At 39.7% G+C, this 24,183-nt stretch overlaps 2 protein-coding genes across 17 annotated transcripts in view; one reads left to right on the forward strand and one right to left on the reverse strand.

The window, feature by feature from the left end:
- GPR155 (G protein-coupled receptor 155) overlaps positions 1 to 11,535 on the reverse strand; it is a 42,623-nt gene extending 31,088 nt beyond the window's left edge. For 2 of the 3 annotated variants that reach the window (XM_082465355.1, XM_082465354.1), the window contains exons 1-2: positions 11,385 to 11,534; positions 6,614 to 7,110 (exon numbers count right to left, since the gene is read on the reverse strand). In XM_082465355.1, coding sequence (XP_082321481.1) covers positions 6,614 to 7,079 — 466 coding nt within the window. In that variant the 5' untranslated portion in view covers positions 7,080 to 7,110; positions 11,385 to 11,534. Of the gene's footprint in view, positions 1 to 6,613; positions 7,111 to 11,384 lie in introns of all 3 variants that reach the window. The other variant, XM_082465356.1, reaches the window with a different exon arrangement.
- Positions 11,536 to 11,647: 112 nt separating this feature from the next.
- LOC309662582 (uncharacterized protein) overlaps positions 11,648 to 24,183 on the forward strand; it is a 116,786-nt gene continuing 104,250 nt past the window's right edge. For 2 of the 14 annotated variants that reach the window (XM_082465517.1, XM_082465508.1), the window contains exons 1-2: positions 11,676 to 14,544; positions 15,797 to 17,343. The gene's annotated coding sequence lies outside the window, so the exon portion shown is untranslated. Of the gene's footprint in view, positions 14,545 to 15,414; positions 15,431 to 15,700; positions 17,344 to 24,183 lie in introns of those variants that run through there. The other 12 variants (XR_014264768.1, XR_014264769.1, XM_082465510.1 and 9 more) reach the window with 11 other exon arrangements.

Here is a 24,183-nt window from a genome sequence, read left to right on the forward strand (position 1 = left end):
TGAAGATGGGAGATGGCTAACAGATAGATAGCAGAGCGGTTAGAGACTGGAGGTTCCTGGGAAGTTCAAGAAGTAGGTGTAGCTGGAAGTTTAGGAGTTCACAGTAAGTCAGATAGTGAGCTATTGGATTTAATATTTCCCAGATGACTGGGTCCAGGATGTGGCCATGGGAGTTGGTGGCGGAAGTGGAGTACAGGAGAACATCATTGGAGGTGAGGAGGTCAAGGAACTGAGAGAGCAGAGAATTTGGTGGGTAGTTCACATGGATGCTAAAGTTAAACAAGATAACAAGCAAAACTTGGGAGTAGAGAAGATGACAGTGGGCCAGATATTAGTCTTCAGTGAATGAGAAGGAATGACGAGAGTGAGGTCAGCAGGTGGCAGCAACAAGGATGAGCAGTTTAGCCAGGCAGCAGGAACCTCAAAGAAGCAGTTTTTACAGAAGAGAGAGAATAATGGACTAGCAGTGGTACACAGTGGCTATGAGGATGCCAATCCCGCCTACCCACTGCTCACATGGTATGCAGGCGATGAGAAAATGAGCAGCCTCCACTGGGGAGGAATGAATGCCTTCAGGAAGGAAGACCAGTGAAGATGCTGAAGAATTGGAGATGGAAAGGTGGATCTGAGAAATGTTTGGGAGGGGAATACGGTAAAGTCATGTCAATGCACATTTAATGCAAATTCAACTACACTTTCTTAGGAAAACAAAGGCTTCATTTTTCGTTTTCATAAAACATGTTCCCAAGTGCAAACTAATTACTTGTTCATTGAAGAAGAGCAACGCTTGCAAAAGAATCTGGCTATTAGACTTATGAGAAATGGTACAATATACACAAAGTACGTGTGCTGCATCTTGTGGGTGATTTGAAGGATTTTTCAAAGGTTCAACTGTATATGATGACTTTAGAACCTAACCATTGCATGAGATGAGGCTCCTTGGAAGGAGATGGGTTGGATCAGACTTCTAGCAGTTTCTTGGTTCATGTGAGGGTTGGTGGCCTGGTCTTGGCTTGATCAGGTTAACTTAGAGCCTTGCAGCATCAAGTTGGTCTCAAGGCACATTTTTGGCAATGAATTCTGAAATTATTCAACTTAATATATGCAAAGCCTGATTCATAAATGATTTCAAGTTGAGAAAGACAGATAAAATAAGAACAGCCACAATCACTCACAATCACTTGCTTCACAAGAGAGGCAATCATGTGAAAAAATGTAAAAGATTAGGTTTCTCAATTTACATTAAGATAAAGTGACACAGGTAGGAAAATATATTTGTTTGCTTACTCAGGATACATAAGTTCAGTTAATGTCAAGCACATGTCCTGTTAGTTATGTAACTAGATTATATAACCTTTAGAATACCTTGTTCTCATTAGCTAAAAGCTACTTTTTATAAGATTCAACTCCCTTTTTTTCAACTCAGCACATACAGAGGTCTCTAATATCTTTGAAATGTTAAACAAAATATATTTGATTACATAAAATTTCACAAATTCTTTCCACTGATTTCCAAATTAGATATATAGCTCTGTAACTCAGTGGTTCTCTTTCATGTTTGATAAGGTTTCATCCTTTAAGTAAAACAAAATAAAGCAGCACTTTTGATCACTATTTCTAGTTAGCTGCACTTCTTCTGACTAGATATTTTAGCTCAAAGAGAAAGGTGTCTATACCCACCCCTCAATTTTTAAAATAGAGAGTATATTTTAGAAAAGCCTTGTGTTTTCAATCTGAGCCTAAGAATTTTCCCAAGTAGCCAAAATAAAATGCATAAGGTATTTCCTTTGACAACTTACAGCACACAAACTTTCTTAAGTTAATGCCTTTTTACCAGAAATGTACTTTCCTGGTACAGTAGCACTAAACACCATTACATAATGGACTTCAGGTTGTTTTAAATGCTCAATGCAAATTTGAACAAAAGTCTATATTTAGGCCTAGCCAATCACCAAGTCCTTTCTTCTTTTGCATGATCTTTTGTATTTGATTCCTACTTGGAATCTTGATTCCTGCTACTCCCACTAGTCAAAAATCTCAAAAGTGGGTTTCCTACTCTGTTTACCAACGTATATTCTTCTGGTTTTTCTTGACCATCCCCTTTATCCATTTTACTTGCTACCAACAATATCACCTAAATCTTAGCTTTCAAAAATTAAGATTTTCCCACAGCTCTCCCTGCCCACAAGACCACACATAAAATCTTTCTTTTGACATTCACAATCTAGTCTCCACAATTTGTTCCTTATTTATCCAGCTCACCTCTCACTATACCTTAGTGCAAAGCCTCTATCAGCCAGTTTATATCACTGTAACGCTGGATAAACACCAGGTTCATAATTTCTAGTTCTACATGCCGGTTATCATTCCCCAACTTCATCATCCCCCAACTTCTTGAAACCTCTCCTTTCTTATCCAAATCTTGCCTACTATTTAAGGCCTGTCTCAGGTACCACTTCTTCCACCACGTCTTCAGTCTACATCATGGATCTCTCCTTCCCTGGATGGCTCTGGTACTTTGTTTCATATCAGTGCCATCTCAACAAATTCTAAGTTCCTTTAAGGTATCATTTTATAACCCCCAGTCCCAGCTGAGTGCTAAGCAAAATCTGAAAATACTTGCTGAATGGAATTAACACATCAATGAATGTCAAAGGTTTCAGACAGACTAAAAATGTGTTTTGTAACATAGCAATTTATAACTAATTGTTATCCATGAACCCATTTCTTTTTATATCCAATTTTTTTTTCTTTTTTCATCTTCTGAATATTTATAAAGCAGACTACTATTGGGGTATTTTAAGTCAGTTGAACAGGTATACAAAGGCAAAAGAAGTATAGTCTAGTGGGAAAGCAAAAAATTGGGAATAAATACTTGTTTAATTACTAGAATAGGGTTCAGTATGGGAATTTCAGTTCATTCTGCCATTCATTTGCATAATTACTTAACATTCCATCTTTATCTATAAATAGGCAGCACTATTTTTTAAATTTAATTTTATTTATGTATTTTTTATACAGCAGGTTCTTATTAGTTATCTATTTTATACATATTAGTGTATATATGTCAATCCCAATCCCCCAATTCATCCCACCACCCTCCCTCCCCCGCAGCACTATTCTTTTGTTATCAGAGTGTAGTTTTTCAAATCTGAAAAATAATTGAAAGCAGTGACCCATATTAACAAATTAGATTTATAATCATTATATCAACTATTAAGTTCTAATTAATACTTATAAATAAGGCTCTTGGGGGGAGGGGAGAATCCCACTCTGAGGAATTATTATATAGCTTTGAAGAACTAAGAGACAAAATTAGCCACCCACTGTGGCTCCTATTTTGATTACTGCAGGGTTTCAATCCCTAGCAAATAACACAAAGACCCAGACAAGATCATTCTATTATTTAATGGCATATAGTTAAATGCTTCATTTCCTTTCTGTTTACAGCTCAAGCACTAGAGCATAATTATGATTAGTCAGGGTGCTTATGCTATCAGCATTGTTTAAGAATGAATTATAGCACTTAACTATGCCCTACTGTAACTTTTAATGACAGAGGCAGGGAACCATTCTGATTTGCTAAAATCCACCTTTCACCTCAGTAGAGTCTTGGTTTCTTCTCATACGTGGATTTCTTAAAGTACCTCTGAAAAGAATTGTTTTTAAAAATAGCAAGCTTATTTTTTTAGTCTGCAATAATGCAGTGTAGTATTATGTCACTTGAGTATAGATAAATCATTTTAATGCAATTTCATAGACCATTATAATTATAGTATAGAGAAAAAGTAAACACGACTGTCCTTCTTCTTTAATCGCTAACTTATCTCTCTTCTGAGTCACCTGTAAATTGGACCAATGTTGTAGAACAAATGCAGTCGTAAAAAGGACATTTCCTTTAAGCTACCATGCTTATCTATGAACTAGAGAGTAGGAATTCTTGGGAGAGGCCACATAACAAACAGAAAGAATGATCTTCTCTCTAGAGACAGTCTTCTCTGTTCACCCTGAGCATAGCCAGAAGGCAGATGGCTATGAACAGCAGTAATAAATAATCTCATTGGAGCAGATACATGGCCCTAGTTCTGTACCACAGCTTCCAATGTGCAGTTATATGAAAAAGCACTTCTGTGTATACTGTTGGTTTCTGGTAAAGTTATTGTCTACAACCTAATGTCACAAGAGCTCTTACATTATCTGTGATTTAAAAACAAACAAACAATTACAACTCAAAATCTGCAAGCATAATCATCAGGGGAACTGGGCTAGCACACTGCTGGGAACATGATTATTACCAGATTCATTGATTTAATGTGGGACATGAGAAAAGCAGCAATGAAAATGGCTGACTATATTTTTTATTTGGAGATTCTGCCTTAATATGAGAATGGATAAACTCATCTAATAGGTCTTTTTCCACTGCTACTCATTTTATGAATTTTTTTGAATAATGTAAAGATTATGAAAAACTTTGATTCTCTCTGAAAATAATGTATTATAAGGGCTAGCTGGGTCTTCTGATGATCAAATGGGCATGTTATATAACTGTGTGGCATAAGAGAATGCCCAGGATTTAAATCTAGGTTTGGGTCTCAGTCACCTGTTAGCTGTGTGACCTGGGGTAAGACAATTAAATCTCTGTAAGTCTGCCTTCTTATTTGAAAATGAGGATAATAATATCTGCCCTACCTCAAATGAGATAAGTATATAAGAAAATACTCTTACAAAGTTACAAATGTTAGTTCTATTTAGTTATGGGCTTACTACTCTATGACAGCATGAAACTTACAGTTCATGTCTAAATTAAGATATAGCACTATTTATTAAATATTTAACACTATGATACTTAGCCACTTCTAAGGTCCTTATACCATCAATACCTTGACAAATGTACATTATTAATGCTCCTGAAGAGAGGGACAACACATTAACTCCTTGCTCTTTTATTTCCAAAGTCTTTATTTAAATGCTTGGCTCATCCTTTAATTTTAAAATTGATTAACCTTAAAGGAACACCTATCTAGTTTCTGACTCTTCACAGCTCAGTTATCTAAGAGCCTGGTTTTTCCTCTCTCATAAACCTCCTACTTTATTCATAGTTATATAATTTCTTAAGTGTGTATCTCTATTTCTGGTAAGCAATATGGAGGAAGAGAATGATGAAAAGTATAGTCCACTAGAATCCTTCTGGTGCCAGAGGTGTACTAATTTTTGGGGGGGGGGGTGGGTTGTTAAAAGATAAGAAATTTGAAAGTTAATGGCAGATTTCAATTGTCCATTTCATTAAGTTTCATTCAGTCTCTGCTCAGAAGATATATCACCAGAGAGGTCTTCACTGACCCTGCTCCCCACCTCAAATGCCATCTCCTTGTAAAATAACACTACTTTGTTTTTATGGCCCTTGTCATCACCTGATATTATTTTTGTTTTTATTTTATTTTCCCATTAAAATGTAAATTCAGTATGTACAAGAACTTTGTTCACAAGTGTATTCACAGCAGCTAGCACAGTCACTGGTACTAACAGGTTCCTATGAATGAATGAAGTAATAAATGAATGACTATATCCATAATATTCAGTTCCCTACATTATGATACATGATCAAAGCAAAACATAAACTTTAAAAATATTAAAAATTCATAGAAAGTACATTGGTAGATGCCAGGGGCCGGGGGCTTGGGGGGCAGTAGGGAGGGGGAATGGGGAGTTAGTGTTTAAAGGGGACAGAGTTTCAGTTTAGGTAGGTGAAAAATTGGGGAGATGGATGATGGTGAGAGTTGTACTTAGTGCCACTGAACTGTACACTTAAGTATGGTTAAAATAGTATGTTTTATATTATGTGACTTTTACCACAATAAAAAAACATTAAAAAAAAAAGTAGTTACTAAGTATACATTTTCTTGGTGGCAGAGAGTTCTGGAAAATAGAATATGTTTCTAAGATATCTCAACATCCCCAACTAGTATGTTTACTATTTCATCAGGAAAACGTATACACATAGAAACATAAAATTAGGCTGTTTAAAGAGTTGGAAAGTTAAAGAAGGAAAAGTTGGAAAGGTAAAAAAAATCCTCATTTTGTCCTTAAACAAGAAATTAACTTCGACCAAAGTACACTGATATTTTGAATAAAAAACTCAATAACAAGCATTAATGTAAAATAATATACACTCTAGATGGAAAGAAAAATAAGGAAGGGAAAAAGTCACTCATAAATTTCCACTGCTAACATTTAATAATGACAGTTTTTCAACAGGTGTATGCCTATGCTTTTTACATAATTTAAATCAGAATCTGATCTCTTCTGGAAATTATATTTCTTTCATATGTGATTATTGAGAAGAAAAAAAATACTATTAGAAAGATGACTCACAAAGTTTATTTGGATATGACCATTTATTTCAGGTAGATGTTTGAAGGTGCCTCAAACTCTGAAAAAATATAATTCATCTAACTTAAGACATATTTAAGAAAAAAATATGAAAGATTTCTTAGATATAAGTATAAATCACTAACAAATGCTTAGTTAAAAGATTCAAATTAAAGCCTTACATTTTGTTACCTTCTAAAAGACCTGAAATTTTTTAAAACTTAAAAAATAAAAAGTAACTTACCTATAGGATATCCCAATGCAAAGTCGTTACTTTGTGTAGCAAAAATAGGGAATAGTCCAGCTTTGCTAAATCGACTATCGGGACTGGCAACCAATAAGGTTAATACACATACAATGAAAAATACAGAAGCTTTGGCAATTAAGATACTATATAGAAAAGACCAGTCCACATTGGAAAAATTAAGTACAACCATGTTTTTGAATAATAAAGCTGGAAGTGCAAACCTGGAGACAAAATTTCCCAGTCCTTTTGCCTGTGTTGATGTTATAACATTGGCCCTTCCTGCTATGTAGCCACAAAGGACTATGCCAAAGCATTCTAGTAAGGCTGGAAAAAGCCTTGTTATTGACATTGAAGGTGGGTCATTAGTGGAATTAAATCCATGTGTTACTGGTGAGGACAAAGTCTTGGTCATATTGACTGCAATGGTCAAGTTCTTGGCAGGTATATCAGAAAAAGAATTCATTTTCTTTCACCCTCCAACTCCAACCAGATCTCTGGAAAGAAAGAAGAACGATTCAGTGTGAAGTCAATGAGAAGAATTCTAGTTTAAAGGATATACTGGCAAACATAGATTTATTAAATGGCCAAATAAATATACAAACTTTTTTCAACTACCATCAGAGAAAAATACAATGAAAAATAAAATGGGTGGAAGTGTCTGCTAACAACAACCTCTTGACTCTCAAAGGTGGGTCAGCTCAAAATATTTATGTTGCTGTCCTATGTTCAGTATCAGATATGAGAAAAATAAGATCCACAGATTTTACAGCTGTAATGATGCCCTGTGGTCCTCTCCAGTGCTCCACAGTCAAGCTCTGCCTAGTGGATGAGAGCATGGGGCCCACAGAGTCTGCTGAATGTCCACCTGCAGTCAAATTTTCCAGAAATTTCAGAAGTCCTCAGGGCTACATCAAAGAGTCACAATGGACAGGAAGGTCCTTTCCAGCCTGCGGAAGGACTTGAATATAGGATAGGAAGAAGAGTATAATAGAATATCACTGATCAACTTTGAACCAGTAACTTACTTTTTTGTACCTCATTTTCCTCATCTGTGAAATGGCAATAATAGTACCTACCTCATAGGAACTTGATATTATTCATATCAAGTCCTTACAAACACATATGGCACAAATAAATCACTTAACAAAAGTTAAATATAACTTCTGGTGGCATATAAGAGAGAGAATGAAAGAAAAAATGATGGCATCCCACCAACCTACTCTTAGTTCCTTTTACACCAGCCAGACATATTGGCTGTCTTGAATTCCCCATAGTCCTTTGTGCCACAGGGGCTTTGCCCATGCAGTTCACACTAAAATATTCTCTTCCCTGCCCACCCACATAACAACTACCCATCCTCCGAATCATATCCAAATCAATTCAGGAGTCGTTGTATCAGGTAAGGCTCCTCTAACACCATAGCCAGGCCAGGAGTCTTTCTCAAATAGAATCACGTTCCTTAACTTTAGGCCACTCTTCTCAGTTTATAATTATACTATGTATTAGAGTGACTATGTGATTTATGTCTGTCTCCTTCACTAGACTTTAAGTGCCATAGAAGCAGGGACTATGCATGTTTCTGCTCACTTTTGTGTCCCTAATGCCTAGCACCGTGCCTGGAGCACACAGGAGATTTAGGAGACTAAAATAATCACCTGCTCTTAAATAAACCTTTCACCCTTTAGTGGATCAATGTTCTTTCTTAGGAACTATCTACTTCATGGACAGAATTTAGGTTTTTTGTTTTTTCCTGAATGTTAAGTATTCTAAGTTTTTCACCAAGACCACAAAATGTGTTCTGAAATGTTCCAAAGCTGTTCATAAAATGTTAAAGAACACAAAATGTCTTGTAAAATGTTCTAAAGATGTTCAGAAAATGAAGCAAGGAAAACTTTATGTTAATATGACAATACTTACCAGACTTTCCTCTTGCTGCCAGGGACACAATGAACATTAGGTTTGAACAACTCTGCAACTAACCAGTTTTATTAGTAACTTGAAACTAACATAGTGACAATTGCCAATTCCTAAGTGATTATTCTGGGTTAACCATCTAAAGTAGCCTTATATAAGGTAGAAAGTAAAAAAGCTTATGCTTCCTGAAATGTATAATGCCCAGGTTAAGTTCTCAAACACCCACATCACATTAAGGACTCAGATGGCAGGCCAAAGACCAATAACTGATACAACTGGGGGTGTGGACGAGATCATTTTCTCTGTGCTACCCTGGTATAAACTGAACCGTTTTAAAACATTACATTTAATCTGGATCAGGACAAATATTTTCCTACTAGGATTAGATAGGAGTGGTCAATATACACAAAACCTGTAATACTCACATACTTGAAGTTTACCAAATAAGCATCAAATTATATCCTGGGAAAGCTACTGATTGGTACAGGTACCCATAATTAAAGTAATGAGCTGGTAAACAAGTGAACAAAGGTGTTAAACATTTGGAGCCCCTGAGAGATGTGGACTTGAAAAGGCAGTGCTAAAGATTAAGGTGATAAACTACTCCAGTCTTCTGTTTTTTAAAAAGTTCCCTATATTTCTTTTCCTGGAGCATTATAACTTACACTGCTCCCTACCCCTTATTTGTACCACACTTGCATATCAATGTATTCCAATAATTTTTAAACCAACAGTTTTAACTAAACTTGCAGTTGTTCAGTGAAAAGAGTCAAATGGCCTGAACCCAATTTGGGGCCTATCACTCATCAACTCTTCGGGTAACTCAGCCTCTCTGCACCATAGCTTCTTCAACTGTAAAATGAGAGTAAAAACCTCCTTAGAGGGCTGTTGTGAGGATTGGAGCTTTTATACACAGCTTATCACAAAGTAGGCCTTCAAGAAATGGTAGCAATTGCCATTAGGAGTTGTGTGTCCTAATAAGAAGAAGAATGGTAGTAAATTAAATATAATTCATTGTTCTATGCAGTTCTTCAAACATACTTGGTATTAAAGAGCCTCCAACTAAAACAGAGGGATGGGATGGGTTGTAAGGTTATCAGTTTTCATTTTATACCAAACAACTAAGAGGAGTTCAATTTAATTTAGTTTGATCTTAGTTGTTAGCAGGGAAGGGAGAGCTCTTTATTTCCCTCAAGGTGATGGTCAAATAGCTGTAGCAAGGCCCAGGTTTAACTTTCAGGTAGTCAAAAATTAAGAGAAAAACTTTGGGAAGTAATCTTCCCCTTCCCATGAAGTTTCTTTTAATGTTCCTTGATATTATAGAAGCAATATCTGCTAATTGAGGGGCAGTCAAAATAACCAAAAAGGACTTACAAAGTTTTATCTCATCTGAAATTTTTTTCCAACAGGAAGAGAATATACTTTTTTTAAAAAATAAATTTATTTATTTTAGGCTACGTTGGGTCTTCGTTGCTGCGCACGGGCTTTCTCTGGTTGCGGCGAGCGGGGGCTACTCTTCGTTGCGGTGCGCGGGCTTCTCTTTGCGCTGGCTTCCCTTGTTGAGGGGCAGGGGCTCTAGGCGCACGGGTTTCAGTAGCTGTGGCTCTTGGGCTCTAGAGCGCAGGCTCAGTAGTTGTGGCGCGCGGGCTTAGTTGCTCCGCGGCATGTGGATCTTCCCGGACCAGGGCTTAAACCCGTGTCTCCTGCATTGGCAGGCGGATTCTTAACCACTGCGCCACCAGAGAAGCCCCGAGAATATACTTCTTAAAGCATTCTTTTAAAATAAACAGGAGCCACAGCAATGGAAGTTTAAAAAAAAATAGCATCCAGTCTTTTCATCTCATTAAAAACAAGGCTTGTTAAAGAACAAAAAAGTTGGCTTGTCACAGTAAAAGACCACTCACTGGGTCGGGAGCAGAGAAATGCTATATACCAGCCACTTCTGGCCACTCATACTTGGTTTAGATAACATGGAGGAACCACTAACGTTGTAAACAACTGCTATTAAGTGAAAATGGGGAGGAGGGTTCTGACGGGTTTCAAAGAGAAAGCTTTAAACTCTTAAGCTATTTCTCAAACACCCAGTAACCTTTCTCCAGTGGGAAAAGCATAATACAGTGTGGTCCTATTCAAGCACCCTTCAACACCAGCAGTCACACCATCCACCCACTCCCACCTACTTGCAGGGGACCAAACGTCTTCCCTAAAGACCCAGAGTGGGGAGGGAGTGCTGAGCACTGCCTCTTCTCTTGTCGGCAGGGACAGACTTTGGCCCTCTAAGATAAGGATGTAGAGAATCCGTAACCAAATAGGCCGCCTAAAGAACAGCTGCCACCCAATGCCTGGGCAGCCAGCAGTGGAAGTGTAAAGGCAGCCTGGGTTCTGTGCCTGGGATACAAAGTTGGTCGCTCAGCTTCCCCAGGGCATGGCAGTCACAAAGCATGGTAAGTGAAATGCTCCAAAAAGGGGTAAGGGAGAAAATTTGGTGCAACGCTCCAGGTACCTGGGCAGAAGCTCCCAGGATGGCATTCACTGAGGCCAACCCCCGGAATAAAGGGAAGAGTCTGAGAATGGTAGGGTGAACGCACGTAAATGATGTGCTCCTCAAACTGAGGGATGGCAGCTCTGTCACCAAAGGGGACAAGCCGCCCCTTCCCCTACATAAGTCTTCCCGGGTGGCCCCGCACGTCCTAAAGGCGGGCGCTGCGGGGCAGAGGCGGGCAGGCGCAGGCAGCGGATTGCGGGCCTGGGCGCTGCCCACCTGCTCAGACTCGAGGGGCGAGAGCGGGGTCACCAGGGGCCCGCAAAGCCGAGCCGGGACCGCGCAGGTCGGCGTCTCGGGGGCCCATCTCACCTGCTACGGCCGCATCCCCGGGGCCGCGGGAGAAGGGAGTCGATGTTCGAGGTGGGTTAAGCAGGGAGGAAATCACCGTCACCTCCCACCCCAGCCCTCCTAGCCGAGAGCTGCCGGCTGCCAGCGGCCGGCTATAGCAGCTCATTCACATTCCGAGAAAGTGAGGCGCTCGTAAGCTGGGACCGGGTCAGCTCCTCCCTGCGCCGCCGCCCCGCCTCCAGGCCCCGCCCCCGGCCGGGGGAACCACAGAGCCGCGCCGTCCAAGGCCCCGCCTTCAGGCTCCGCCTCCCGCCGCGAGACTACGCCGCGCGGCCCCGGCCCCGCCCTCTGGCTCCGTTCCCGACCGCTGAGACGCGGAGGCTCAAGGTCCTCCGGTACCCCAGCCTCCGCCGCAGGCTGCGAGCTTCCCAGCCGCTAGAAGCCGGCGGCGGGACTTCCGGCCGCTCGGCTCCCGCAAAATGGCGGCTGCTGTGGGCGCTTTGCCGTTTCGTTTTCCTCTCCGTAAATTCAGGTGCAGAAGCCTCTTGTCTTTACGTCTAACCCCAGACTCGTGTGGTCGGCCAAGTCCTCTCTTGATTAGCCTGCTCGTTTTTATAGCACAGTTTAAAGCAAGGTCTTTAATCGTGGGTCAGACTCCTGCCTTTCACCTTTCTCAAGGCAGTGTGACCTTGACCTTCCTAAATCAGAGACTTAAAATGTCTGTAAAGCTTTAGCCCTGTGCTTGGTTTAGAATAAGCACCCAGTCCCTGACTGCTTGTGTTTCTATTGTCGGGGGAACGACATCCATATCCCCTCAGTGTACTGAGCGGAAACTGTATTGGTGGAAAACTGTAGAGCAGGAACTGAACATATAGAAAAGTCATGAATTCTGCTACTCTTCTCCTCACTTCACCCTTGTTCTCTATCTTCCTAACTTTTAACAGCTTCCCTGTTTCCCTTGAACCTGGCTGCTTTTTTTTTTTTTAATCTCCTGGTTATACCTCAAAGCTAAAAGAATTTGTGTTTAGAAAGTATGGAGATTAATTCAATTAAATAAATATTTATTCAGCTTTAACTTTTAGCGGAATACTGGAAGGTAGGCCTGGAAAGGTAAGTTAGGGTGAACCTCTAGGAAGTTCCTTAGGTTAGCCTTAGAGTTTGGACCTATCCTCTGACCACAGTAAAACCATCAAATTCTTTTTTCATGAGAACATGTCTTAGTGATCACACTATTTTCGGATATGCAATCTGGAAGCTTTCCCAGGATTAGTTGAAAGACTGAAAGCAGGAAAAACATGACCTTGGGAAAAACCAAGCCACGAGGAAATAAAGATGTAGTCTGGGGTGGTGGTAATGAAAACAATGAAAGAGGCTTGAGAGAGATTACAAAAGGAGAACTGATGGGACTGGATTACTGATAAGGCAAGAAAAGGAAGGAGATAATGAAGGTATGTATTTGTTCATCCATTATAGTAAAGAAAAGGAATTGAGCTAGGGAGACTCTAACATCCTTATTAGTTCTAAAGTTCTACTGTTTCCTATCATTCTATTATCTGAAGATGAAAGGAAGAAATCTTTCAAGTGAGGGAAGTGGTTACAAGAAGATAATGAATTTGGTTTCAGGCCTAAAATCTAAAACCTCAAGAAACTTAGTTTAGTCTCCTCTCTTGAAGAAGTTATCATCATCTTCTTTATCTGAGGTCCTGGAGATTAAGTCATTGATCTAAGAACAGCCAGCAAGTGAATGAGAGTCTAAGTGCTCACTGTCCTGTGAACTAACTGCTCATGAAGGTATCAGCACATGTAAGTAGAGATTTCTAGGAGACACCTAAAGAGAAAACAGAAGCTCAAGAGAGAAAAAACAGAGCCAAAGATGTGGTTTGGAGATAACTGTATGGAGTGGACAAGTAAGAGCAGCTGGCAGGGGGACAATAACTCTAGGAACAAAGTGTTTACGGAGATGAAGGACTTCATCAAAAAGTCATTCTTAGGGCTTCCCTGGTGGCGCAGTGGTTGAGAATCTGCCTGCCAATGCAGGGGACACGGGTTCGAACCCTGGTCTGGGAAGATCCCACATGCCGCGGAGCAACTGGGCCCGTGAGCCACAACTACTGAGCCTGCGTGTCTGGAGCCTGTGCTCCGCAACAAGAGAGGCCGCGACAGTGAGAGGCCCGCGCACCGCGATGAAGAGTGGCCCCCACTCTCCGCAACTGGAGAAAGCCCTCGCACAGAAACGAAGACCCAACACAGCCATAAAATAAAGAAAAAAAAAAAAAAAGTCATTCTTAGATAAGCAATTACTGATGAATGCCATAAGGTAATAATTTAATTTCACTATCCTGTCTGCCAGTCATTCTGTGAGATGCTGACCTATATATACTGTTAACTGGAAATAGGAAGTGAAAAGCACAGCTAAGATAACTTCTGTTAACGTTTTACTATATATGTATCACTTTTTCCTACACATATATAAATCAGTTAAGAAAAATAGGGTCATACCATACACATTATTTTTCATATACGTGATTTTTAGTAACCTTTTTCATTTAATATATAACATTTTTATTCAGAAATATAGATCTGTGTCATAATTTTCAATACCTACTTAATATTCTCTATCAAAATTTTGAGGATGATCTCCCTTGAAAAATTTGGACTCTGGGCCATCCATAGAGTCTAATCAAAGATGAGTAAAGAAGAGGAAGATAAAATAGTACAAGTGTTTAGAGTGACTTAAATGTGTTGTTTGAATATGTCTAAAATGATTTCTAGTTTCTTTAATACTGCCTGTCCCCTTCCTGTCAGTACCAATTTCTCCTTAGAGATTCATATGATTCCAGAGAAGCTGATCTCACTCCGCCTTCAAAGGTGATGTAACTAACCTATGCTAACCGATCAGTATGTTCGTTGGACTCAATCATTGAGTCAGGATGGGCAGTGGCACCAAGGTGGTTTGATAGAATGGCTCTTAGAACATTTGCTGAGAATGCTGACGTTCTTTCCTACTGCCAGGAAGATACTGGCAGCCATCTAGGGACCACGAGAGGAACCAGTCTTAGAATGGTGCAGACACCAAGGAAAGCACAGCAGAGGGAAGGAAATAAACGGGTCCTTGATGACATATTGAGTTGTAGGATCAAGCTTCACCTGAAGCCAGTCAGCCTGTGGACTTCTCATTCATGTGAGCCAATCAATTTTCTTTATTGTTTAAACAAGTTTGAGTTGGGTTTTCTGTTACTTGAAATCAAATGTATAAAAAAAATTCTAGAAAAAAATGCCAATAGTAATTATCTTTGAGTGATTAAAAATACACTTTTTTTTTTTTTCTGTGTAGAAAAGTTCCCAAAATTTCTACCAAAAAATGTGTATGTATTTTATCAGGAAAAAGTCTGAAATAAGTCATAAAGTATATATTTTGGCTATATGGAAATGTTGAACCATAATAGTAAATATTTTTCTAAAATTCACTGCTAAGTATTAAACCAGGTAGGTGTACAAAATCCACCTATAAAATAGAACAATTTAAGAGCACTGATACAGTGCAATATATGAACTTACACAAGGCTAAGGCCTTGTTTTTGTTAATCTGTGTATCCCTAGCATTTATAATAGTGCTTTCCGTGACATACAGTAGCTGTTTCATAAATGGTTTTTGAATGATTGAATAAAACATAACTGCCTACCAGCTATCCAAGATACCTTCTTTCTATTCAATGGGAATGATGGGGCTTGGGGCAGGCTGTTCCCAAATATGCCAAGGTGGCATATTGATTATTTTGATTTAAAGTTACTTGAGAAACAGCTCGTATAAGAACACTCTGACCTTCCTTTGTTCCCCTGAAAGCAGGAAACAAAGCTCCCATAGGAAGTTATCCTCCCTATGCCATGAGGATGAAGGGCACTGAGATAGGGAATTTGAGGCCGGGAAAGGTGTATAAGCAAACTTTGTTACTCCTTCATTAATTTGCTACCCCAAGCAAAAACCCCTTTGTTTTGTCAAATCTTCACAAATGTTTGATTCTTTTTCTAAAAAGGTATGTAAACAGCCTGCTTTGTTCTCTTCTTAGGTATGTATCAAATTATTTGTTTTTCTCTTGTTTATCTTCCTTATGTTAATTTGATTGTTAGACCAGTGGAAGGAACCTAGAAGGGGAAAGGAAAAATTTTCTTCCCCCACAAGAAGCTATTTGATACAAGCAACTGTGGTATAGCTCTTTTATAGTGGCTGGATTTCTTATTTTTTCCAGCTTTTCACTTGGCCCAGGTTTATAGCTTTACATAAACATTCCCTGAAACTATGGCTTCTGTTTGTTATTTTAAATGCTATAATTAAGATAGAACCCTGAAAATTATCTTTTAATTTAATATTGTGTTTTTGTAAATACATAATAACTTTTTCCCCTTTTCAATTTGCTATTAAAATATTCTTACAGGGCTTCTGGGTTGGTGGGCACATGGAGGTGCCTGGACAGTGGCTCATCCAGAGAGGGCGTGGAAGCTCCGAGCCCCTTCCCACATACTGTGCCCTATGCATCTCTTCCATCTGGATGTTCATCTGTATCCTTCATCATATCCTTTTATAATAAACCGGTAAAAATAAGTATATATAGATTTTATATACACATGTAATACGTGTATTACATATATATTCTTACAAAAGCAGTGAGGGAAAATAGAATCTAAACATCTCACCTTGTTATTGATCTTACTGACTTCAGGTAAGGCTCAAATGTAGTTACATAGGCAAGGGCTTTTGTCTGGGCCAGCACTTAAGTTTTAAGCAGAAAAACAATGAAACCAGAATTAGATTATGAAACTGAAAGTTAAATCAATGATTTAGATAAGAAAGGGTGCAGAAACCATACAATAGCAACATGATGACTTTGGAGCCCATCCCATTTGTCTCAGGATTTAGCTTCTTGATACTTGTGGTTTTGTTTTGATCTTTTTTTTTTTTTTTTGTAAAGGGGTTAGAGATCAGGTAAATGGGAATGAAAAACAAACAAACAAAAAATACTCCTGTTTTTACTGCTACTCTGTTCATTTAAAAATGTGCTCATAGACAAATTTATGTAATAGGCAGTCACTCAACAAAGAATCTTATAAATGTGCAGAACATTTTGTAATTTGAATTATGTCTAAGATGAAACACCATAGAACTAACAAATTTTGTGTGATATAAAGAGGAAGAGGCAAAAACCTCAGATTTAGTTTTGACTTTGGAGTAAGAAGTTCTTTAGCTGATTCTAGTTAAAACCTGGGTGGAACTTTTGAGTAAATAGCTAATTCAAGAAAAGGTTATCTATCATATCCTCAGCATAACAATTAAGCACAGACCTCAGAAGCACTCTTCCAGTAGAGTATGTGTTTCAGGAGTTCCACTGTCCTTCCCTCCTTGAAGGGGCAGGCACTCTATCTGTGTTCATTTCCATAGTATCCTCAGTACCTGGAACAGTGCTTGGCACATAGTAGGCACTTGGTAAATGTTTGTTAACCTACCAACTCTTGGAATGCCAGCTAAACATGTTTATGAAATTTCTGTATTTAGAGAACTTAGAACGGAAACACCTGCTCTTTCTTGTGCTGCTTCTTTCCACTATCAACAAAAGTAACTGAAGGAGAAGTATCAGAACTCAAGTCTCTGTGAAGCAGCAGAGGAACCAGATGGTTTTGTGACTGACAGTGGCTGGAAAAGTCAAATCATGAAGAATTATCATTGGTTGTGACATAGAATAAATGTGATAATGTCCCAAGAATCAATTCTACAAATATTTAAATGTCCCCAGAATTCCAAAAATTATTTAGACTTTCCTTTAACCTTAACTTCTATGCAAGCTTTCCCTAAGCCATTCCAAAAAGTTGAAACAGGAAAGAGAACTTAAGACTTCTGAACTACAAGAACATTACCCAGACTGGGTCAGAAAGAGTCCTGGGCACTAGGTTTGGAGACAGTTCTTCTTGGAGAATAAAACTGATAAAAGTAAGTTTCTCAGTGCAGTATTAATTGGCACCTAGGCTTCTATAGCCTATAGCTAATATCACTATTAACTATATCCTCAAGTCTGGCTTATTATTAGTTCCAATGGCCTAACTCAAGCCCTCTCCCATGGGTGTACATAAACATTTTGGAGACAAGATGTTTATAGTAATGCTAACATTTGATAAAATTCCTAGAAAAGTCTTAGAAATTTAATTTCATATGTTGCCTCAGTAACTGGTCAAGGATTTTGTTTCTTAACATAATAGTTTTTGTCAAATGAAGAACTACTATTAAAAGTTTAAGCCCAGAGGTATACATTTTATAAAACGTTACAATGAAACGCATGACTGACCTTTGAATGGTAGGAGTTTTAAGTATGCTGTTGAAAATCTGTAAAGGACAGTTAAGAAAATTATCAGACTGTAAGAGAAACATGTGAGCTCACCAAACAAGAGTTTTAGTGTAGACTTTGTCTTTTTAATTAATTAATTAATTTATTTATTTATTTTTGGCTGCATTGGGTCTTTGTTGCTACGCACAGGCTTTCTCTAGTTGCAGCGAGCAGGGGCTACTCTTCGTTGTGGTTCACGGGCTTCTCATTGTGGTGGCTTCTCTTGTTGTGGAGCACGGGTTCTAGGTATGTGGGCTTCAGTAGTTGCGGCTGGTTGGCTCAGTCGTTGTGGCTTGCGGGCTCTAGAGCGCAGGCTCAGTAGTTGTGGTGCACGGGCTTAGTTGCTCCACGGCATGTGGAGCATATTCCCGGACCAGGGCTTGAACCTGTGTCCCCTGATTTGGCAGGCGGATTCTTAACCACTGCACCACCAGGGAAGTCCCTAGACTTTGTCTTTATCAAATGAAGTTAAAGGAACAAGTTATAGTTAAAGTTTGAATGGAAGAGCCTTCCCTTGTTCCACATCCGGTTGTTGCTCTTTGCATTCCTTTATTGAGCCTACATCTTCATGAGCTTTTTAGCAGGTATATGTTGAACACTTCTGTTTCATGGTCAAGACAGGATCAGAGGCCATGGATACTGACAACTGATTTGTCTGTTTTCTTCTGTCTTTTTCCATGACTGTATCTACTGCCTCATCTTGATTTACAAGCAAAACCTAGAAAACCTACAAAAATAAGTGTTCTGTGGTTTATCTAGGAATAATACAGAAAATATTGCTGTTATTTTTGGTGAAGAAAATCAATTTTGTATAGTTTATTTCAACCTAAATAAAATGTGAATTTCGTTTAAAAAAAATGTTTAAGCCCAATATTTGCCATAGTGAATGTAATTGTTTATTTTAGAGGCGAAAGGAGACTATCCCTGAGGGCAATTGAAACAGTTTTTAGGAATCTTCAAACCCAGGCAGTGATCCCAGAGAAATTCAGAAGCATCTCCCTGAATCTTTCTTCTCAGCCACTTTAATCTCACTGATCCAACCATGTGTGTCAGAAATTAGAGTATGAAGGAAATGACCATTTTTCTTGTTTGTCCAAAATTCCTCTGCTAACTTTGGAAGGTGGTAAGCAGGAAAGGAGCATGACCTCTGTTACAGGGAGTTTAGCCTGTGTGAAGAGGTTGGAGAGGAAAAAGCCTTCATGACTTTTCGTAGGGGCTAGTTCAAAAAATGTAGAGGGTTCATGAAAGTAATTACGGAGTAACCTGAAGAAGAGAAATTTGTCTCCTCCAGTCTCGGAAAGGGAAATAAGAGAAGCTTTATATAAGTCCCTCTGAGGGGAGGCGACCAATGGGAAGCTGTTGCTAAGGAGCCAGCTGGTGCAGGGATTATGCTGTAGGTAATGTTCTATAAAAAGATAGAGGGCGGAGGTTAGAGTTTAGACATTTCCTCCAATTTGACAAGAGCTGTTCCATTGTTTCCTCTTCTAAGCCTCAGTCTTGATGTGCTTTCAAGCACTCTGTCATTCTTTCTCTTTCTCAGCATGTTCTCATCTTCTCATTTCACTATTATTACAAGCATACTTTGGAGACATTGTGGGTTTGGTTCCAGGCCTCCACAATAAAGCGAATATTGCAATAGAGTAAGTCACATGAACTTTGGGGTTTCCTAGTGCCTATAAAAGTGATGTTTACACTATAGTCTGTTAAGTGTGCAATGCATACAAATGTACATTATGTCTAAAAAACAATGTACATACCTTAATTAAAAAATACTTTATTGCTAAAAAATGCTAACCGTCACCTGACAACACAGGGTTTCCACAGACCTTCAATTTGTAAAAAGCACAATTATCTGTGAAGTGCAATAAAGCCAAATGCAATAAAACGAGGTATGCCTGTACATGCTAGCGATTTGGTGCTAACAGGCTACCTGCTTGCTCCACACTTTATGTGTTCAGTATGATTTTCGTGCATAGGTTACTGATCAAGGACCTAGGAGAGTCATGTGAACAAACAGATGGAATAACATGGGGCAGGGATCATTCATAAGAATTGAGGCACAGAGGGGTAAAAAGTAGAATGATTAATCATAGTCAGGAGCCCAAAGGTCTCCTGTGCTCAATCAGCTTCACACTAGAATCACTTGGGGAATAAATTTTTTTAAGTTGAAGCATAATTGACCTACAACATTATATTAATTTTAGGTTTATAACATAATGATTTAACATTTGTATGCATTGCAAAATGATCACTTGGGGAATATAATTTTTAAAAATATAGATGCCAGGGTCCCTGTCAGACTTACTAAATCAACATCACTGGGATTGGGTCCAAAACCCGTATTTTTTTTTTAAGATTCTGCAGATGATTCTAATGCAAATTTCTAAGTGAGAGCTACTCATTTAGGGAATAAACTAGAAATTATAAATCCGTTTCAAGGACAGGCAGGAATATTTGTCTCAGAGGAGGGCAGAAAAAATTTCCAGAGTCTCGGTACTTTATGGGGAGAAATGTGTTCTTATTATATGAAAAAGGGCACATTGAGTCGGTAACTTCCTTTGGAAATCCATCTCAATAGCGGTTTTCCCATCAGGACATATTTCTCACATGAGACCCATTTCTTTTTGGTTTGTGGACAAAAGCAAAACAAAATAAAACTGACCACTGTCTTCGTTTCTCGTATATGTACGCCATGTCCTCGCTATAGTGCCATTATCAAATTCCAGTCAGAATGTTCATGTTGGGGGTAAAACTAGGTCAAGTAATTTTCTGGCACATTCAGTAACTAAACCAGTACATTTACTGTATCGTGGATTATGTAGCAAAACCTCAGTGCAGTCATTTCACCATCTCTTAAAGCTTCAGTTTTTGAGAAACAATCATAATTCCTCTTATCTTTCTTCAGAGATGTTATTTTCTAAAATACGGCTTTTTACTAATCTTTTCTTTTGTAGTTTGTGCATTTGGTGTCTTATTTAAGAAATCCTCACCTGCATCAAGGTCATAATGATATTCACCTACATTTTCTTCTAAAAGTTAAATGTCTTTCAAAATTGTTATCTTTGTACCATTTTCCAAATTCTTATATGCTATTAGAGCCCCACTCTAGATTCAAAGTGTAGAAAGTTCCTGCCCAGCACAGAGAAGAATGCTTCTATAGCTCCTGCTACAGTTTAGATCCAAAAATCCTCAATGCAGAATAAAATAAAGTAGGAATGTACAGAGATAAAAATCTATCAAATGTGGTAAAAAGAAGATAGAGTAGTATCAGCTAACGGAAGTATAAATTATCTTAAAGTCAATGTATATTTCCCCTAGAGATACTGAAGAGATGAGACCTTAAGCCTTGAGAAGAGTGAGCAAATGCAGGACGTGTGGACTAATGACTGGTAATCATGCTGTGGTTACAGTCATTGCATGTTTGTCAGATGTCTAGCAGGGGAATACTTATGTGTTTGCCAAATGTCTAGCAGGGATATACTTATGTTTGTGAAATGTCTAGCAGGGATATACTCATGTTTGTCAAATGTCTAGCAGGGCCTTTAAGATGTCCTTGAGTTAAAAGTCACTGTACAGCTCCATGTCAGCTCTAATGAAAAACCAACTACTTCGAAGAAAGTAATCTTTTGATAAAATTCCTAGAAGACAACCCATATCTGAACCCCTGCTCTGGCATTTCATACCCAACTACTCCCTCAGGTTCTTGGCTCAGTTTTGGAACTGGCTGTTGGATTTGGGGCTCCAGCTCTTGCACTGCTTTATAAATGTCTGTTGTCTACTGTCTTCCACCTGCCTCCAGGATTGTGTCAGATATCCAGTTGGGCCCACCTGTGATTGACTTGGCTCAGTTGTATACTCTGCTCTATCTAATCAGAGTCATAGGGCCTCTGTGTAGGATCCTTAATGTCATCTCAAGCTGATGAGAATAAGCTTCTGGCCCCAACTTTCCAACTGTTACGTAGTGGGGACTATGATTTGCGTTAACAAAGCCAAACCTTTAGGATACTCTCCATATACTCAGATGATCTAATTGACAGTTGTCCCAACAAAGGAGGCATCTCTACTGATAAAAAAATAGTCCATTTTCAAAGGTGTGACTTGTGTTAGGCTACCCTGTGCAGAATAGCACCACCCTTTGTGGGAGGGCCTGTTTCCCTCTCATCAAGTGAGTCTGATAGTTGGGTGGGCCCAAGGGGCGATTCTGCTGCTCACCAATAGCAGCTTTCCCTACTCTCCACTGTAAGAACTGTTACTGCTGTCCCTGCAACCTTGCCTAGGATTGGATGGGCCTCTGGATGTGAGGGGGAACTGACAGGGTTGATTCAGTTGCCTTGGCCAGCTAGGCAGATGGCCCCTTCCTTCCACACTGCTTTGTGTGCTTTCCCTCAGTCTGCCTCTCAGTAAAAAGGCACAGCCTGATATTGTTTCATTTCTGCCACTTCCAAATTCCCTCTGCCCTGGTGAGTCCAAAAATCTGAGGCCCTGTCATCTTGGAACCCCCCAAATACCCTTCTCTCCTACAGTCATTGCCTTTGGACTCTTATCTGTGCCATGATGTGGAGCCCTGGTTAGCATTCGACACTGAAGCAGGCCACAAGGATCTTGTGTGTCTCCAAAGTCCCTGTAGCAGCCTAGGGCCCTGCTTAGCTTCACTTCAAGAATTATAGGCCTGGGTTCCCTTGCACTTTCTTCACAGTCCCAGGTGCGCTATGACAATTCCCAGTGTCCCCCCTCTGCTGATAAACCTCAACCTGACCAACCCTTGAGTTACAGCGTTTCTGTCAGCTCCACGAAGAATTCCGGTCAATTAGAGTTTACAGCTCTGTCCTGGGCATACGGACTAGATCACTTAGGAGTGGCACCATCATGCCCTAGGTACATCCTCAGTAGTGTTCCCCATCCTGTGCCAGGAGTCAGCATGTGCCCGTGGCCCAGGGGAAGCTCAGTGTGAGTGGACCTTCTGCCTCCCTTGCAGTCCCCAGCTCTAGTAGAGAGGCATTCAGTGAGGCTTCCTAGCTGATGTTCCTGTTGTGAGGAAGCTGGCCTTTGCGTAGCCCTTTATGTGCGCTTCAGAACCACTGAACCTTTGTAGGCTTTTCGGGTCCTACTCCACCTGGGAAAATATGCATATTATGCATGTTGTATAAGTTTCCTATTGTTGCTGTAACAAATTACCACAAACACAGTGGCTTAAAACAACACAGACTTATTATAGTTCTGGAGATCAGAAGTCCAGAATCCTCCTCACAGGGCTAAAGTCAAGGTTTCTTCCGGAGACTCTAGGGAAGAATCTGTGTCCTTGCCTTTCCCAGCTCCTAGAGGCCACCTCAGCTTGTGAACCTCTTGCTCCATACTCAAAACCAGCAATGTTGCATCTCCCTGACCCTCCTTCTGTAGTCACATCTCCCTCTGACCACAGTTTTAAGGACTCATATGATTAGATTGAGTCCACCTGGGTAATCCAGAATAATCTCCCCTTCTCAAGGTCCATTTCTTAATCACACATTTGCTTTGTGTAATTTTTCCAAGTCCCTTTGGTCGTGTAAGATAGCATGTTCACAGGGTCTGGGGGTTAGGACAGGGACATCTCTGGAGGGCCACTTTCGGCTACCACACATATTTTCATAGGAACACCAACAAACCAGATTATTCACAAACTAAATTAATTCTGTCCTGTAAGAGCCTAATTGCCCCTAGTGTATGTCTTCCTGACAGATTATAAACCCCTGTTTTTGGTTCCTAGCATTTAGCTCAGTTCCCTGAATACTGTAAGTAGTCAATGGAGCTTCGTTTATAAGAATAAGGATGCCCAGTCTTGGGGTAGGGGGCACAAGTCTGTCTCTGTGTGTGTTGGGGACAGCGGAGGTTCATGGTAGCAGACATGACAATATGGGCTGCAGTCAGTTGTCAGAGTTATCATTGGACAAACTGGTCTGATTGGGCGTGACGTCTGGTAGAGGATACAATGAACCAACGTGCCAAAATGCTGAGTGAGAGCAATTGTGCTGCTGAAGCCAACTTGTAGAGTGAGACCGCCACGCTGGTCAGACTTCTAGTCATAGGGAGCTGTTCTTTTCCTCAAAGAACGCAGTTTTCCTTCCCTAGCCACAACCATTGGTATTGTCATCTGAGGAAAAAACCAAGCTCTCCTGCTGGAGCAGGATGTCAGCCCGTGTGCACGGGGCCTGGGTGCCTCCTCCCCTTGATCACGCACCTGGGGTTGGACTACATGTCAAGATGTGCTTGCATTTTTGTCTTATTTCCCCTCCCTCAACCATGCTTTTCTTTGTTTGCTTTTAGTGTTGTTGAAGGCTATAAGTATTTCTAGTAACACAGAGAATCCTGATCCACAAAGAATGTTTCATATAAACTGCAGTTTGAGGTCAATAGGGACAAAATATCCAAAAATAGTGGAATGGCCAGACAGAGCAAAACATGACATTTTCTTT

The sequence above is a fragment of the Balaenoptera physalus genome (assembly GCF_965194825.1).
Source record: "Balaenoptera physalus genome assembly, chromosome: 6".
In the NCBI taxonomy this organism is placed as follows: Eukaryota; Metazoa; Chordata; class Mammalia; order Artiodactyla; family Balaenopteridae; genus Balaenoptera; species Balaenoptera physalus.